At 35.0% G+C, this 16743-nt stretch overlaps 1 protein-coding gene across 1 annotated transcript; it reads right to left on the bottom strand.

The window, feature by feature from the left end:
* Nucleotides 1-13294: 13294 nt before the first annotated feature.
* LOC113302003 (uncharacterized sugar kinase slr0537-like) lies at nucleotides 13295-16265 on the bottom strand. Its single transcript, XM_026550829.1, has 5 exons — nucleotides 15770-16265; nucleotides 14943-15205; nucleotides 14479-14596; nucleotides 14055-14263; nucleotides 13295-13970 (listed from the first exon to the last, which is right to left on the bottom strand). Exons 1-5 carry the CDS (start codon nucleotides 16175-16177, stop codon nucleotides 13514-13516), a joined length of 1455 nt encoding a protein of 484 aa, XP_026406614.1. The 5' UTR covers nucleotides 16178-16265; the 3' UTR covers nucleotides 13295-13513.
* Between the last annotated feature and the right edge of the window lie 478 nt (nucleotides 16266-16743).

Here is a 16743-nt window from a genome sequence, read left to right as displayed (position 1 = left end):
GACCCTTTTTCAGATTAGTCCAAATCCAAGAATTATTGTGTTTTCTTGTGTTTCTTTAAAGGATTGGAATTAGGAAAGTACTTACTTTTAGGAGTTATAGAGCATAAATGATCTTCGTTATTAAGCATTCTCCAGGAAAGAATGGTGAGCAAAAAGAGGTTTTGTTTATGATGGTTTCTAATTGCTAACCCTCATTGCTCTTTACTAATATAAATATTATCCCAAGCTTTAGTATTTCTTATCTTTTTCCTTCCGCTAAAAGTCTCTCTAGATTGTATCAATTTAATTTAGGAAAGTTTTAGGAAAAGCTAGGCATTGCATTTGGTAGGTTGAGTAAAAACTAAGGACTGATTGCACTAAAGTAGTTCTACTAACAGGGTTCATAAATTTAGCTTTTAATAAGGTAATAAGAATATGCTAACAAGGTGATTATCATGTTTTCTCATCTTTTGGACGGCATTCTTTTTGCTTACATAAAACCTAACAAATTTGAAGATAAATGTGGGGTTATGTTTTTATTACAAACCTCTACAGTCCAACTAAAAATGCACACAAAATTTGACACCATCATTTACTGCTTTGCAATTCAGACATTGAAATTAAGATTGATAGATATTGCGGTTTAGTATTTTGGAACACACTCATTTTTGATAGCTTTGTAGAGCCGTTTAAGAAGAATATATCCTCAAAACTAGTTAATAATTAGAAATAATATTGAAATTTATATTAGAAAGATGCTTAATCAAATTTTATTTTAAGAAATCACTTATTTTTTCAAAATAGAAAAAATAATATTTTAAGCATAAAAAGAAAAAGTTTTTTTTATACAAGTAATAAATTAACAAAAACTAAATAAATTAAACATTAAAATTAAAAAGGAAGATATTAAAAAAATAATAATAACGAAAATATGGAAATAAAAATGTGTACGTAGATAAATAAAAGAACGACTTTTATCAATGGCATAGCGGGGGAGTATACTACAAAGTCATATTCGATGCGCACCTCAAAAAATGAGTATTCAGTTTTCTTACAATTTCATCCCCAATGGTGAAGTCCTTAAGTTTAGAAGTGATGAGATGGATTAGAAAGATCTAAAGGAATATGTAGTGGCTTCTCTATCTTTATTATAGATCATTGTTTTAAGAACCAGATGGGGCCGGTCGTTCCAACCAGTAAACCAGCAATAAAAACTAAACAATAAGTACACAATTAAAAAAAAATAAAAATAAATAAATAAAACATTAAATTGTTAAAAAAAAGATATTATAAAAGACAACTATTGAAATAGAAAAGTTTATGTAAATAAATAAACAAACGATTTTTATCAATGATGTGGTTAGGGAGTTATTGATGGGTAAAAACCATCTGCCGGTTGAAGTGTAAAGTTGTGTAGTAAGCAAATGCTCAATTAAGAAAATAGTCCAAAACCTTTAATAGATGCACTTCACGGGAGTATTTTGACTTTGAGGGATCAATCTGTAAGACTCTAGCCTAAACCAAGAAATGATCGTTCAAGATTTAATTCAGTCACAAAGGAATGATAAGTCGATCTGTAGGGAGGGAAGTTGATAATGTATGAGACCGGTGGTAATTGATTATATATGATGTGTTGAACTTCTTTGAATATGATTTCTCTATGTTAGACCGAGAGAAAGCTTTTGTGTGTGATAATGATAGATTGTCGTAAGTTGAACTTGGATTACGTTAAGTTCAGTTATCCATATCATGGGTCGAGGACCTATTTGTGGCATCGGTAGTTAACACGTCGATCTCCAATAAGTGATGTTGCTTGAATAGGAGTGGAAGATTAAGGAAGTGAGAAATCATGGTTGGAGACTTGGTTGATCGTCGGACCACTACTCGACTTACTTCTTCAACTGCCAACATGACTTACTCACTTTCTCATCCTGGATATATTAGTACATCGCACGTGTTGTAGGCCGCCATACCAAAACCCTAGTGAATATCCCCTACGGGACATGATTGATGTCTCATGTGAAGTCTGCTTTGCAGACAAGTATGTATTTGGTCAATCGTTGACTTAGATGGACCGTGAGTCATAGTTTGATGAGTCAAGCATAATTCTCAATGATGAATGCGACATGCTCTGTGACTCATCATCATGATGGATAAAGTATATGGTTTTTACTGAGACAACAAAGATGCTTTGTGGAACATAGACGTTGAGTTTGATGGATTATTGATTAATGTGATTTATCTTCGTGTCGGCTGAGGAAATAGTGATACTCGAACAATTTGGATTGATGAACGTAGGTCTGATGAGATTGCCAGATCGATCATAGACCAATGTGTATTTTGATGTGTCAAGCATTTGACAGGAAATCATAGGCGAATAATATTGAGTAACTATAAAATATTCATTCTCGATCCACCATGTCACGAGTAATCGAACGACGAAGTAGAGAGATCTTAATGTTAAAATATTAGTAGACAGACAAGTGAAATACTGGTTGATCGAATAAAGAATTATTGGATGATCGACCAATGAAATATTGAATGATCGACCAATAAGATATTGGATGACCGACCCATGAAATATTGGATGATCGAATCAATAAAATATTGCTTCACCGAGAAATTAAAATATTGGTAGCAAGACTGAATATTAAATCATTTATTAAAGTATTGACAATTGATCAATATAAAAATTACTCATGCTCAGACTTAATAAGAATTATGCTCTGCAGAGCATCAAGTATGAAACCCTAATTTGATTGGCAAGTGGGGAACCAAGGAGCCCTTGATGAAAGACTCACCAATGGGTAAAGAGACCAACCGACTGAGGACCGGTCATTGGTGGTGGGACCTGCTAGGCGATGTATGGATGATTGTCCAATTGGTGTAAAGAGGATAAACCAAAATGGATTGCCGAGGATTAATTGGATGATTAATCAACCTATGTGATGAACCGTACATGGTGGAAAAAGAGGACCTACCAAGGACCATCCATTGTGGTGTACGAACCATTTTCTCTGGGCTTACTCGGTGGTGCACGTATTCCCAAAAGGCAAATATCCATCATTAATTCATAGGATTCAACTAAGAAAAGCAATAAATTGAAGTATTAAAATATTTGGGAAAGTAAATATTTTCTATGAATTAAGTAGCTGAATATAGTGCTTGATTTTATTTATAAGTCGTTACATACTAGTAATCTATGTAGAAGCATTATACTTATTCAAGAACAAGGTACATGATGGCAGTAGTATCGTACCGGTTCTGAATATCTATTATGTATAGTCAGGGAAAACCTGGAGAGGAATAATACGAACAACACCAATGACATCATGAAGACATTATTGCGCTATACTGGTGGTCAATCCATCTAAGAGTTGTCCAATCATTCTCGATTCTATACAGATGTGGATACTGAATTGCATTGTATAAATGATGAAATATGCAAAATATTGAAATCTCATCAGAGAGACTCTAATATTGACATTACATATTTATTCTCTGAATAGGTGATCTAAAAACAATTTTACAAAACCTTCTCTCTCACAAAGGAGAGGACCAAACATATAGGGACAAATTGATTTTGAAAACAAAACCAGAATGTGTCAAAGCACAAAGCGATGACCGGATCAAATCCAACCCAGTGTTCCTCACATCATGTAAATAACATGAACTAGAGTTTTTAGAGTTTAGATTTCCTAGTGCAATCAAGGTAACAGTGACCCAACTAGTAGTAACATTATCCAAAACGTAACCAAAGTATCTCAATTAGCAGCGGACCAGTGGTAGTATGAATCGACCTTTAGGTGTCTGTAACTGAAAGTATCTGGCTGACTTGGCGTTGGAGAAGTGGTAACAGTTGAAGTAGTATATGAACTGGATGATAATCTTGATCGAGTTGTTATTGTCTTTCTTTTCATTACTAAGCTTAAAAAGAATAAAACTAAAACAAGGCTAACATAATAACAGTTCATACAAAATCTAACACAAGAGATAAATAAATCCTCTCAACACCACAAATAAATAATATAACAGATCTGGAACTTTTTGATGTATTTGAAGCCAATGTAGAAGTTGTTGTTGAAAATTTAAATTGCTCGCTGATTAGAAATGAAGCTGATGAAATGCTTAGTTTACTTCTCTGCTAAAATATTGCAAACAAAACCCAAGAGGAAAACAGTACACCGACTATAAACAACAACCCACAACGTCACAAAAAAAAAAAAAACGATCTCAAGATTGTTGAAAATAGGCCGACTGGAAACATTCTTCCATTGAAAACAATAAGCTTACCGGATAAGACAAAGGAACTTATGTACTGTCAGAACCGGCACAGTATTCATACTATTTCCATGCCGACAATAGATTTCCCTAATTCTGAAACAATTTCCGGCGTGGTCTTCAACCAAAAAAACCATGCCGGCACGAAGTTAACTTTTTACCTACCACCGAATATTCCATGGAATATCCAAAACGGCCCATGCCGGTACCACCAATAAAACATCCAGGAGTTAGAGAGTTTTGAACTTAAATACCAGCGTCTTATAAAAATTATCGAGCACGCCGGAACCTATTACTGGCGTGGTAAAAAAATTACGGACCAAGCCGACACGAGATACCACCTTGGAATCTTTCATATCTAGAATGCCGGTACCACTATAAAAACATCCAAAAGTTAGTCACTTTGGTACCGGCGTTGTTTTAGAAGTATCTGGAATGCCGACTCCGGTTTCTGGCGTCGGACCTTGAACATCTTCATGCTCCTTAGACAAATCCCAATGAACCGCGGCTTGGTTTCGGCAAACACGCACAACCTTCGTATGATCCTACAATTAAGAGATAATATGATTAAGAGATTATGCATAAATACAAAACAATACATATGCACGAGATAGAAATTCTTACATAGGTTTGATATATAGTACGATCCCACGAGTGCTTGTAGCCAAATAGATACCCCGGATCATAAGAAGCTGCGCCCCAAATTCTACCACGATCAAGGTCGGGCATCATGTCATCAACATGAGGAATGTACAAACCTTTAACTTTTACTTTTCCTTTGCCTTTGCATTTCCCCTTTCCTTGTGTGGGTTGTTGACTTGGACCACGTTGTTCCACTACTCCTTGGATTTGGATTGCTAATTGAGTTGGTTCAATCTCATTATCTTCCTCCTCACTTTCCTCTTGCTCATCTTGCTCATATTTCTCATCTTCCTCCTCAACAGCTCCGGTTTTACTATGATCACGACCACTTTCCCAAATTTCCCCTCTTGTATTAGCACCCAAACGCTTTTTGTTTTTCACTCAAGGAGGCAGAGATTGAGGAGTATCAAGACCATCCTTCATTCTTTTCTTAGTGACAACATCTTTAGATTTTTCTCTGTTAGCCTCCTTTGCTTTAGCTTCCTTTTCTTTAGATCTATTTCAAAAGAAGCACAAAATAAATATAAGACAACTAACTTTAATTTCTAATACCGGCATAGATAAACCACATTACGGCATAGAATCATAAATACCGGCATACTGAAAAAAAGTATCGAACATGCCGGGATACAATACCGGCATAGTATATCAAAACGATTACATGCCGGGAGCAGCTGCCGGCATTGATAAATAAGTTTCTAGGATGCCGGTTTACTATAGGAAATTCCTGGATAAGAAAACTCAAGTACCGCAGCTACGTAAAATAAAAATAAATGCCGAAACGGAGTACCGAAATTGAAATAAAATTGTCCAGGATGCCGGTAGTAGTTATAAAGTTTCTGGATACAAAAACTCTAGTACCGGCATGGAATCTAACATACAATGTACACCGGAACAACTAACAAAATCATAGGGTTTTTTGTTGATTAGAAGCTTGCTACCGGCGTACTCGTAAAAGTTCAAGTAAATGCCGGTACTAGGTTCAAAAATGGTGTTCATCCTAAATTCAATGCTGAAACTAAGTTCCGATGCGGTCTTCAACCTAAATTGAACGCCGGAACAGGATACCGGTGTGGTCTTCATCCTAGATTGACTGCCAGTACTAGTTTCCGGTGTGGTCTTCATACTAAAATGAGTGCCGGAATTTCTGAAACTCAACTGTTTCACTTAGGGTTTCGCGATTTCGACCTAAAATCATTGCTACAAATCGATTGAAACACTAATTAAACAGTTCTAAATGACTTACCTTCTCACAGAAGCCATATTTATGAGTAGTTGATCGTCCGATAACTCATGTTCTTCGTTTTCTTGCTCTTGAGTAATCAAAGCAAGCCTTTTCTTTAATTTCTGTTGAGCAATCGATTTTGATTTCGATTGGGCATCTGATTTGTTTCATGGAGGCATTCTTATAGGTTGGTTTTACTCGACGAAGAAATTTTTGGTTCAACGATTAATAGTAGAGTATATGAAGAATGATGAAGAAGAGGAGAGGAAGATGGAAGAAAAAAATAATTCAAAACCTAACCCTAAGTATCGAGTATGCCGGCACAAATCAAATGGAGGATAACTGATTTTGGTTTTTTTGTTTTGATTTTAAGTTTTTAATTTAGTGGGGAGGGTATAACAGTCTTTTCATAATGTTTTTTAATTAATCTAAGGGTGTTTTAGTATTTTCGCCCCAAAAAACACCCCTTAGCAGACACCTTTGGTTGGGGGAAGTAATTCATATCCCCCAATTAGTTTCCATATCCTCCAATTGTGCGTTCATAGATAAGCCAAAATAAGGTATTTTTATATTCGTGCTTTTGCATTCTTTGTCCTCTAAATGTGGGTATATAAACCATTACAAGCGCTCTAAGAGAAAACCTTTACCAGACTTTCGGTAGACCTCTAACAAATTCTACATTATCATTTTAAAACATGTTTCATTTTCTATTGTGTTGTGTTCTGAAAATACTAAAACATATAAGAACAAAAAGGAAGGAGAAGAAGGGAACTTGTGTGGTTTGGTTTGGGTTGGTTTGGTTCGGTTCGGTTTTTAGAGGTTGAAGGTGTGTGTTAAACTTGTTTGGTTTTTTTATTTTCCAGTTTTTGATTATGGTTTTTGTAGGCTATAGTGGACTTTTTACCTAAGTATATGGAAACCCTAAAGTTAGACACGAGGTTATCTTAATAAAGAAAAACTTATGTTTATAACACTTCCCATGATGACCATTTTGTTTAAGTCATTATTACAAATATACCAGGAAAACTCAGAAGATCAAAGCCTGAAATGCATGAACATGTAAACTGTACACACTCAAAGCAGTATTGGACACTCATATGTTGTTTTGTTAAAACCTAGATGGAGAAATCTCAGTGGAACAAAACCTTGACGAAGAAAAAATAGTATAACATGATAAGTCTAGTGTATGCGTCTTTAATGATATCGTTCCCCTAATTAATTCAACCAAATCTTGGCTTGCAATTTTTTGAGTCGAGACTTCCCAATCTCAGTGAATGTATTTCTTGAATGCAGGAGATTCCAAAAGCTAAGAGAATACAAACTCTTAATAACTGATAAGACTAAAAGATTTTAAATCCAAATGTCAAAATAGGTAAAATATAAATATTGCTGAGAGGAACGTTCGATCCTGAAGAATAAGAATACTCTAAAAAAGAATTAAAAGTCAAGCTTTTATCAGCTATCTCGACTAAAGCAAGAAACTAAACCATCATGGTAAACTCTGAAAGCTAAAAACCCACACTTTAATATAGTTCAGGTGGACACAAGCATTTAATCCTCATAGTAAAATAACCTGCTAACTATTATTATTCTGTTTCAATGGACATATGCTTTCAACATTCATGCTTCCGAAGACCCCAGATATAATGCCTCATATTCCTATCCACTCTTCAATGAGGATTAGACCTCATGGGACCTTTCGCACAAAATTTTAATTATACAACTCTGATTTTGAGTGATTATTCTAATACATTTTGAATCTAAAATTCTTTGACATACCTAAAATACTCTGGTACCTAGTGGAAAAAATACTTACTGATAACAACAAACTACTTCTAAAAATAGGTCGAAATGAAAAGTTCTAATGATTTTACCTGCTTCAGATGATATAAAATTCATATGAGAAGAAATCATTCATAGATTTAGAGTGTCATTATCCTTCGTAGCTGACAATATATGAGAGTCAATTTAAATGCACAACTCCAAACATTCTACAGAGCCTTGAATATCCAACAAAAATAAATTCTCTAACTTTGAGCCTTGAAAGATTAAATATTTGTACAAAAATTTAAAAGGCGACTTGAACTGAAAAAGTTCATGAATAAAAAAGTTAAATGAGATAAGTGTGTTCAATAAACCATACTTCCCACAGGGAAAGAGTCAAACAAAAATATCTAACAAAGAACAAAAACTTATGGATAACATAAAGAAAAAAGTTGATAATGATAAAGGAATATGGTAAGATATACTTCATGAGGTGCTTTGAGCATAACTAACTGCCTGGAGAATATCGATCATGGAATCTTCGAGTTTTCGGGAATGAGATATGATTGTACATGAAGCTAACCTTTCCAAAGACTAGATTTCCATTCACAAACTTAGCTCAAAATAATGCCAGAATTATTCAATGCTTATAAGAGCTACACTTAAATCAAGAGAATATACCGATTTAGCTTGAAATGATACCAGAGAGGTCTAAAACCACACCAGAAAAAGCTAAAGCATGATAAGCTAGGAAATTAGTTTTGAAATAAGTACTTATAAGACTAAGTGATGTAAATAAAATTGTTTTTCTGTTTTGATATACTATTAGTGGATGTACTAGTAGTGGTGTCTCTTATTTTGTGTCGGTGTAGTAGTAGAGGTCTGTCTGTCATGTAATACTACTATACATGTCTTGTCATACACAATAAATATCCTGTAGTGACTTTTTCTGAATCAACCATAATATTTCATTTAATGAAAATCATTTTTTTTCCTTATATGGTATCAGATTAGGTTAGATTATTCTCAAAAATTATAGCATCAATTTTTCACAATTTCAATCATCTCATATTCCAAATTCGATCTTTGATCAAATTATTGCATAATATTTACTTCTGTTATAGAATTTCAATTCATTTCATCTACTCAGATATATTTTCTTGAAGGTTTTCTTTCAGGAAATCGATCTCCCTTTTTTGATTGATCTCTCAGAAGTTTTATCATCGCTTAATTTCACGATTCTTGAGTTGTTGATCTCTTCGTTTTATGATTTGTGAGTTTCTTGATCTAAACTCTAACTCGTTCTTCCGCTGCTAATAATGATGATTTTTATGGTGGATCTCCTCAAGATTGGTATATTCTTTTTTGTCTTCCTTTTTACTAATATTGCAAATTTTATCTCCTTAAAGCTTGATGCTACAAATTACCTATTGTGGAAAGATCAAATCGAGTTTGTGTTGATATCGGTTGATTTGTTTGAGTATGTTGATGATATTCTTCAAGAACATGCTCGTAACATCATGGTTGATGGAGCGCAAGTACAAAATCTGGCTTGGTTATACTGGAGAAAAGTGGATCGGTTTGCTTCAAGTCGTCTCAAGGCTACTTTCACTCAATCCGCGTTTGCTGTTATTTTCGGTTTATCTACTGCTCGTAAAATTTGAGTTTTTCTTGTAACTACTTTCACCAGTAAAATTACTGCTCGCCGATCTATGTTATGGAATCAGCTTCAGTCTATCAAGAGGGGAAATAGATCCGTGTAGGAGTACCTTCACGAAATCAAGACAATTATTGATAATCTTTCTGCAATCAATGAGTATGTAAGTAATTATGATATCATTATGCATGTTTAGAATGTTCTTGGTGGGGATTATAATAATTTCGTAATTTTTACTCAAACACGAGAATTCTCATTCAATTTCCCTGAAATTAAGGATAGATTGATCAATCACCACCAATTGTCAAAAGAGACGTAAAACTTATTTGATAGCCAAAATTCTACTATGTTAGCAGGAACACACAATCTGGTGGTGAAAACAGTTATAACAAGAATAATGGAAAAAACAAAGGTCTCCTTTCAAGAATAACACATTTTTCCAGGGTTCTAGTAGTTCTGGTAACTCTAGCGGTGGATCTGGTGGTGGTTCCAGAAATGTAAATACTGGTGGTGGTAGTACTATTGACTGATCTAGCGTTGGATACCAGATTTGTAGGAGAAAAGGTCATTCTGCCAGTAGATGTTACTATAGGTATGCACCTGAGAAAAATTCCATCAAATCTGTTTAAAGAGCATTTGCAGGAACTGAACTTAATTCAGGATCTGAAACCACTGTAGATAATTTACCTACTGCTGCTCAATGGATCCCTGATAGTAGTGCAACCAGCCACATGACAAGTGATACTTCTCTTTTGAGAAACTCCACTCCTTATACTGGTTCCGCAAATGTGATGATAGGAAACATTAAGCTCTTACCTATCTCTAGTTTTGGTAATTCTATTCTAAAAAACTAATTTTAGAGATTTTACACTCTCACATGTTTTACACATACCAACATTGAAGTCCAACTTACTCTCTATAGAAAAATTTACTAGAGATAATAAATGCTTTTTTGAACTTCATGATTGGGGATATGTGATAAAGGATGTTGTTACAAAACAGGTTCTATCTAGAGGCTCTGTCTTTCATAACTTGTATTGTATCAGATCTACCCGTTCACATTCTTGTTATTGTTATCCTTATCTAGGTGCATATAATAATGATAAATTATCTCCTAAATATTTTCTTTGCATTTTTTTGTTATAATATCCATCATAGGGGCACTAGGTGTTATGATAATTCCACTGGTAAAGTGTATATTTCTCGCCATGTGGTGTTTAATGAAACCTATTTTCCTTTTGGTTCTTCTTCTCATTTCTCCTCTCATTCTCTTTCAATCAAAGATGACACTGTTTCTTCTTCTTCCATTCATACTTGTTCTTCAATACATACTCCTTATTACCTATTTCAATCCCTTCTCCTTCCATATCTGCTCTTGTGAATAGATCTAGAGATGAGATCAGAATACTAAGCTATTTCCTGTCTTTGTAACTATAACAATGTGGTTAAGCATCTTGCATGTATAGCTTTGAGCTCACTCTTACAAGATACCTAAAACCTACAAATATGCTAGTAAAATCCATGTTTGGGTTGAAGCAATGAAAGAGGAGCATGGTGCTTTAGTTGAGAATGATACATGGGATTATGTTCCATATCATAGTGGGATGAATGTATTAGGCTGTAAGTGGGTGTATAAACTGAAGTTCAAGGCAGATGGAACTATAGAAAGGTACAAATCCATTGGTTGCAAAAGGGTATGATCAGTTGGATGGGGTTGACTATACTGATACCTTCAGTCCAGTGGTGAAGGCACCAACCATTAGGACAGTGTTGACTATTGATCTCTCTAGGGGCTGGCAAATTCAATAATTAGATGTGTCCACGGCGGTTATACATTTCCATCTCGATGAATGTGTTTTCATGGAGCAACCTCCTGGGTTCAAAATTCGTAGTAAAGAGAATTATGTTTTTCTTCTCAAAAAGTCTTTATATGGGTTGAAACAAGCCCCAAGGGCTTGGTTTTAAATATTTAGCAGTTTTCTACAGAATATAGCTTTGTGCGGTCCAGGTTTGATCATTCCTTGTTCCTCTGAAACTCTGTAGAAGGTTTTATGTTTTTGTTGCTATATGTGGATGTTATAGTTCATATTCTCTACTACAAGCTCTTATTAGTTATCTGAGTGTTGAATTCGAGATGAAGGACTTAGGTTCTTTACATTTTTTTTTGGGGTATAAAAGTCAACAGAATTAACACCACCAACACTATACTTTTGACTTAAAAGAAATATTATATGGATCTTTTTTTCAAGGATGATATGGTGGATTGTAAATCATGCAGGACTCCTGTACTTTCTAGATGTTCTCTATATTCTGGTGAACTGTTTCAAGATTAGGGTCATTACTGGAATATAGTTGGTGGGCTACAATATCTTACAATGACTAGACCTACAATAGCATATGATGTTAGCTATGTCAGTCAGTTTATGCACCAGCCTACAACTGATCACTTGCACCTGGTAAAGAGGATTTTGAGATATGTAAAAGGAAGTTTGGGGTCTGGTATTACTTTAGGTTCTTCTGATTTAAGCACAGTCACTGCCTATTCAGATTCAGATTAGGCAGGCTGCCTGGACACTTGCAAAAGTACTTCTGGTTACTCTGTTTTTCTGGGATTTTCTCTCATTTCCTGGACTTCTAAGAAACAACCAACCGTCTGCAGATCTTCAGTAGAGGGTGAATACAAATCATTAGTTAATACTTTTGCTGAGATGATATGGGTTTCTTACTTGCTGAAAAAACTGGGTATCTATCTCTCTGCTCATTGCACTCTATTTTGTGACAATCTTAGTGCTAGTGGTTTAGCATGTACTCCAACTTTCCATGCTAGGACTAAACATATAGAAATTGACTATCATTTCACTAGGGAATTAGTTCAACAAAAGTTTGTGCACATCAAGTTTGCCCGTCTTTACAACAACTTGTTGATGCGTTTACCAAGGGATTACCTAAGGATCTCTTCTTCACTCTTGTTTCCAAGCTTATGTATTTTACTCATACTAAGCTTGCGGGGGAATATAAGAGTTTTTTTTCTTTTTTTTTTTTTGATAGGAAAGAAGATACATTAAGAAACCTAAACTAGATTTACATAAGAGAAGTATTTCATGAGATCTCCAAACTTGTGAACGGAGACTCGATCCGCTGACCTCCTATTTGGGGAGTATAAGACTAAATGATGTATTTTATTCGTTTTTTTTTTGTTGATATACTATTAGTTATTAGTGCATGGGTGTAGTAGTAGAGTTTTATCTGTCCTGTAATACTACTGCACGTGTCTTGTCCGATACAACAAATATCCTGTACCGATTCTCTGATTCAACCATAACATTTCATTTAATGAAAATCGTTTCTTCTCTAAAGCTCTGATTATAGTACTGCCTAGCCGCAGCGAATACGCGAATGCAAAAAGGGAAAACTGGTTGCCTCATAGTTTGTAGACTTTTATCAAAGGTAAAGAATGAAAAAAATAATGCCTCATCCCACTCTTAAAATGTGTGAAAATTCTAAAACCATTGGTTAAAATGGGACAGAGTGAGTACTAAAACAGGTAATTCCGTATGTAGAATCCAAGATCCCTGGGACACATACTGACTCAGATCCTCCGGAGTCTCTGGAGTGCAAGAGCAAACTAAATGAAATAGACACAAGGAAAAAAAAAAGTGCTTTATGCCTTTATACAGCCTTAAAACATGACGAGCTTCTTAATTTACCTTGCTTACCATTGATTATTGTTATATACACTTGCAGAATACACGATAATACGTATTATACAAATTCATTGATTCACATAGAATGTATATGTAATGTACAGATACCCTTGGACTAAACCTATGTATTTCCTTTGTGGTGTTAACGGATCTCACGGAAGACATGAACAAAAATGAATAGTCAATTTACAGTAATCAAATGTTAACTGATAAGCAAACCCAGTCAAACAAAATTGAATAAAAAGAAAAAGAAAAAAAAGGTTACAAACTAGAAATTTGATCTGATTCGATATCAGAAGAACAAATATTGGAACCCTTGAGATGAAATGGAAATGACTCTGCCAACTTAACTGCATCTTGAACCCTAAGACGAGTTCCTTGCTGACCAACAACTACAGATGCAACCTTAGCTGCTAACATACCCATGCCTTTCAAATCAGACGCACCTCTAAGAATACCATATAAGAAACCTGATGCATATGCATCCCCAGCACCACAAGTATCTACTGGGACACACGGTGAAGGAGGTATGTACACAGCTTCACCTTTTACGCCGATGTATGAACCTTTAGGACCATCCGTGACAGAAACTAGAGGAATAAAATGACTAAGGTACTTGGTTGCTGCTGTAGGACTCTCTGTTGATGAGAAATGACATAATTCTCTTGCTTCATCACTGTTTGCGAAAATTATGTCTGCGTGGTTCCCAATTATTTCCCTGATAAGAAGAGGCATCCTCAAAGTTAATGTGTGATTATTCTTTTTCTTATTTACTTAAGAGGCACAAACAGCCATGTCTTACCAGAATTCATCGTAGTGCCTCTCGATGCAGGAAACATCTGATGCCGTAACAGCAACAAGTGCACCATTCCTGTGTGCCTCCTGGCATGCTTTTGTTATAGTTTGGATTGTGTGAGGAAGTTCAAACAAATATCCTTCCACAACAAGTATACTTGTTTTAGGGATCACGCTAGCCAAACATTTGTCATAGTTCACCGTTGAAGACGTACCCTGTCAATACATAGAAGATTAGAACGATTTTAGCGCTTGGTACCTTGGGTATATTCATACTGAAACATATCATACTGAAGAGGCTGTTAAAGAATTAGCAGAGGTATTTTACAAACTTCCATCTTCTTAAAATGCTTTAAAGTTTTAAACAAAGGAATGACAAAAAGTACTCCCTATGTCACGAGGATTACACAGGCGCAGAAAAGGGATCTAACCGGATAAGCGAGCATAGTACGCTGAGCATCTGAGGTAGTGAGGACTATAACTGTTCCCGTAGTCCCATCTTTAATTGGTTCAGACAGAAATCTCACATTTGCTCGTCGCAATTTTGTCCTGAAAAACAATTTAAAGGGGGGCAGTGATTAGTACATCATAGGCACACATGACAACATTCACACCAACTTTTTCAGTTTTAAAACTTTGAGTAAGACTGGTTATCTAATTTCTTAGCCATAACATAAAACGAATTTCTTGCACTAGATTCTTTTTTGACTAAAACAAAAAGACCTTTACATATCTAAGAAGTAAGAACACTAGATAATTGTTTTTCTAAACAAACCTTCTTAAAATTTGTCATTCATGCATGCCTCATTAGGTTATTTCTTGATCTCATCATAAAGTTGTTTCCTGTTCTCAAAAAATATGCTAAACTCGATCTAATAAGAGTTAATTGGATTACCTATAAAACCCACCAAGAGGATCGCTTCCTATGCTCCCTGTCATGGCAACATTCAAGCCAGGACCTCCAATGGACCGACCACCGAGTCTAGCTAAGGCGACAAGAGTGTTGGAAAGAGACCCACCAGCAGCAGCCTTGTAGCTGCAACCATCCATTGCTTGCAACACTCGACCCCTCTCTTCGTGGTTAATGAGTTTTCTTGTCCCTTTTTCTATTTCCAGTTTCTCCAAAAATTCATTATCCACCATGCCGGAGAAATCTACCTAAAAGCATCCAAAGGAATTCCAAGATATTCCTTTAGCATCTCAAAACAGCAGAGAAAACAGTACTTGAACAATGAGGTTACATTTTTAAATCCAATCGCCAAGCTTTTCTATTGGAGGAAAACAAAAAGCCTTTCACCATTGAACTGTTAATGCCCTATAAATGGCTCAAGCAGGACAAGCATTCAAAATCACTGTCCTCTCTCTTGAAATAAATAAATATATAAACCCCACAATTAAGAAAAGCTACTACTGTATAAACTGTGAAAGGGGCCTTTCTAAAGGAGAAAAGAGGCACATAACCAATTTTACCCACATAATAATTGGCTTCACTATAATTTCAATTATGCATCAAAATTGTCTCAATGCAGTAGTACTACATTAAGTTCTCTGTTTCGGGTAAGAAGTAACTACTCCTAAATCTAAAGCTCTACACAATGAGAACAGATGCTAAGTTTTTGACCCAAAAAAACTTAAAAAAAAGCCACAATTCATAATTCAAAGAACTTGCATTCCATTATCTTTTTCACATAATCAATTGGGACATGGGTTTAGAAAAGATACCATAGCTTGTCCAAGGCCCACTACTTCCCATCTATCTGGTAAAATTTCTTCTTCCTCGTCAATATCTTCTTCTTCATCCTCATCATCATCTTCATTCACACTTTCAAGTTCTTTTCCATTTGATTCTGCGCCTCCACTACTAGTACTTGAAGAGAATGATGAGTTTCCATCAAAACTATTAACCCCTGGAAACCCATGATAACTCTTCAAATTATTCCTGGAAACACTTAGAAATGAAGACTTTTCTTCTCTCATAATCCTTGAAAAGAAACTAAAATTGGGTGTCGAACGGATAATTGATTTTGTAAAAGGATTTCCATTAGAATTTAAAAGAGGGGGGAGAGAAGAAGAAGAGAGGTGCCGAGGAGCTGAAGCAGAACCACAAGGAGAGAAAAGATGGAGAGACATTTTAGGAGGAGATAATTCAGGATGGTAATCGATGATGAAGAAGAAATTCCATTCAAAGTCAAGAAGCACCCGTGTAGGAAGGAAACAAATGAACCAACCTTTTAATGGATATGACTCCAGGCTCCCCTTATATAACCTAAATAAATAAAATAAATTACTCTTCATTTTTATTTTTAACCGCTATATAACAGTATCTCTCACTGCTTAATTACACGCTTCAAAATTTAAAAAAAAAAGAAATCTATTTTAGAGGTTCTAAACATTGGGTTTCGAGGGCTCACATAATCAACAAAATCCCATATCCAACTATTTTTTGTAGTGGCTAAATTACCCTCCATGAATTATAAATTTAAATTTATTACATTCTCCTTCTCTTTTCATTCATAAATCATGATGAAAATGATGATTATAATTTCATCATGATGAAGATGGTGATCATATACAAAAAAACTAAATTTATTTATCTTCTCCTTCTCTTTTCATTCATAAATTATGATGAAGACGAGGATCATAAAAATATCCTATTATTCTTCTTTCTCTCTTCTTATTCTCTGTCGCGATGAAGA

Source organism: Papaver somniferum, chromosome 8 (genome assembly GCF_003573695.1).
Source record: "Papaver somniferum cultivar HN1 chromosome 8, ASM357369v1, whole genome shotgun sequence".
NCBI classification, from domain to species: Eukaryota; Viridiplantae; Streptophyta; class Magnoliopsida; order Ranunculales; family Papaveraceae; genus Papaver; species Papaver somniferum.
This window is presented reverse-complemented; position numbering and strand designations above follow the sequence as displayed.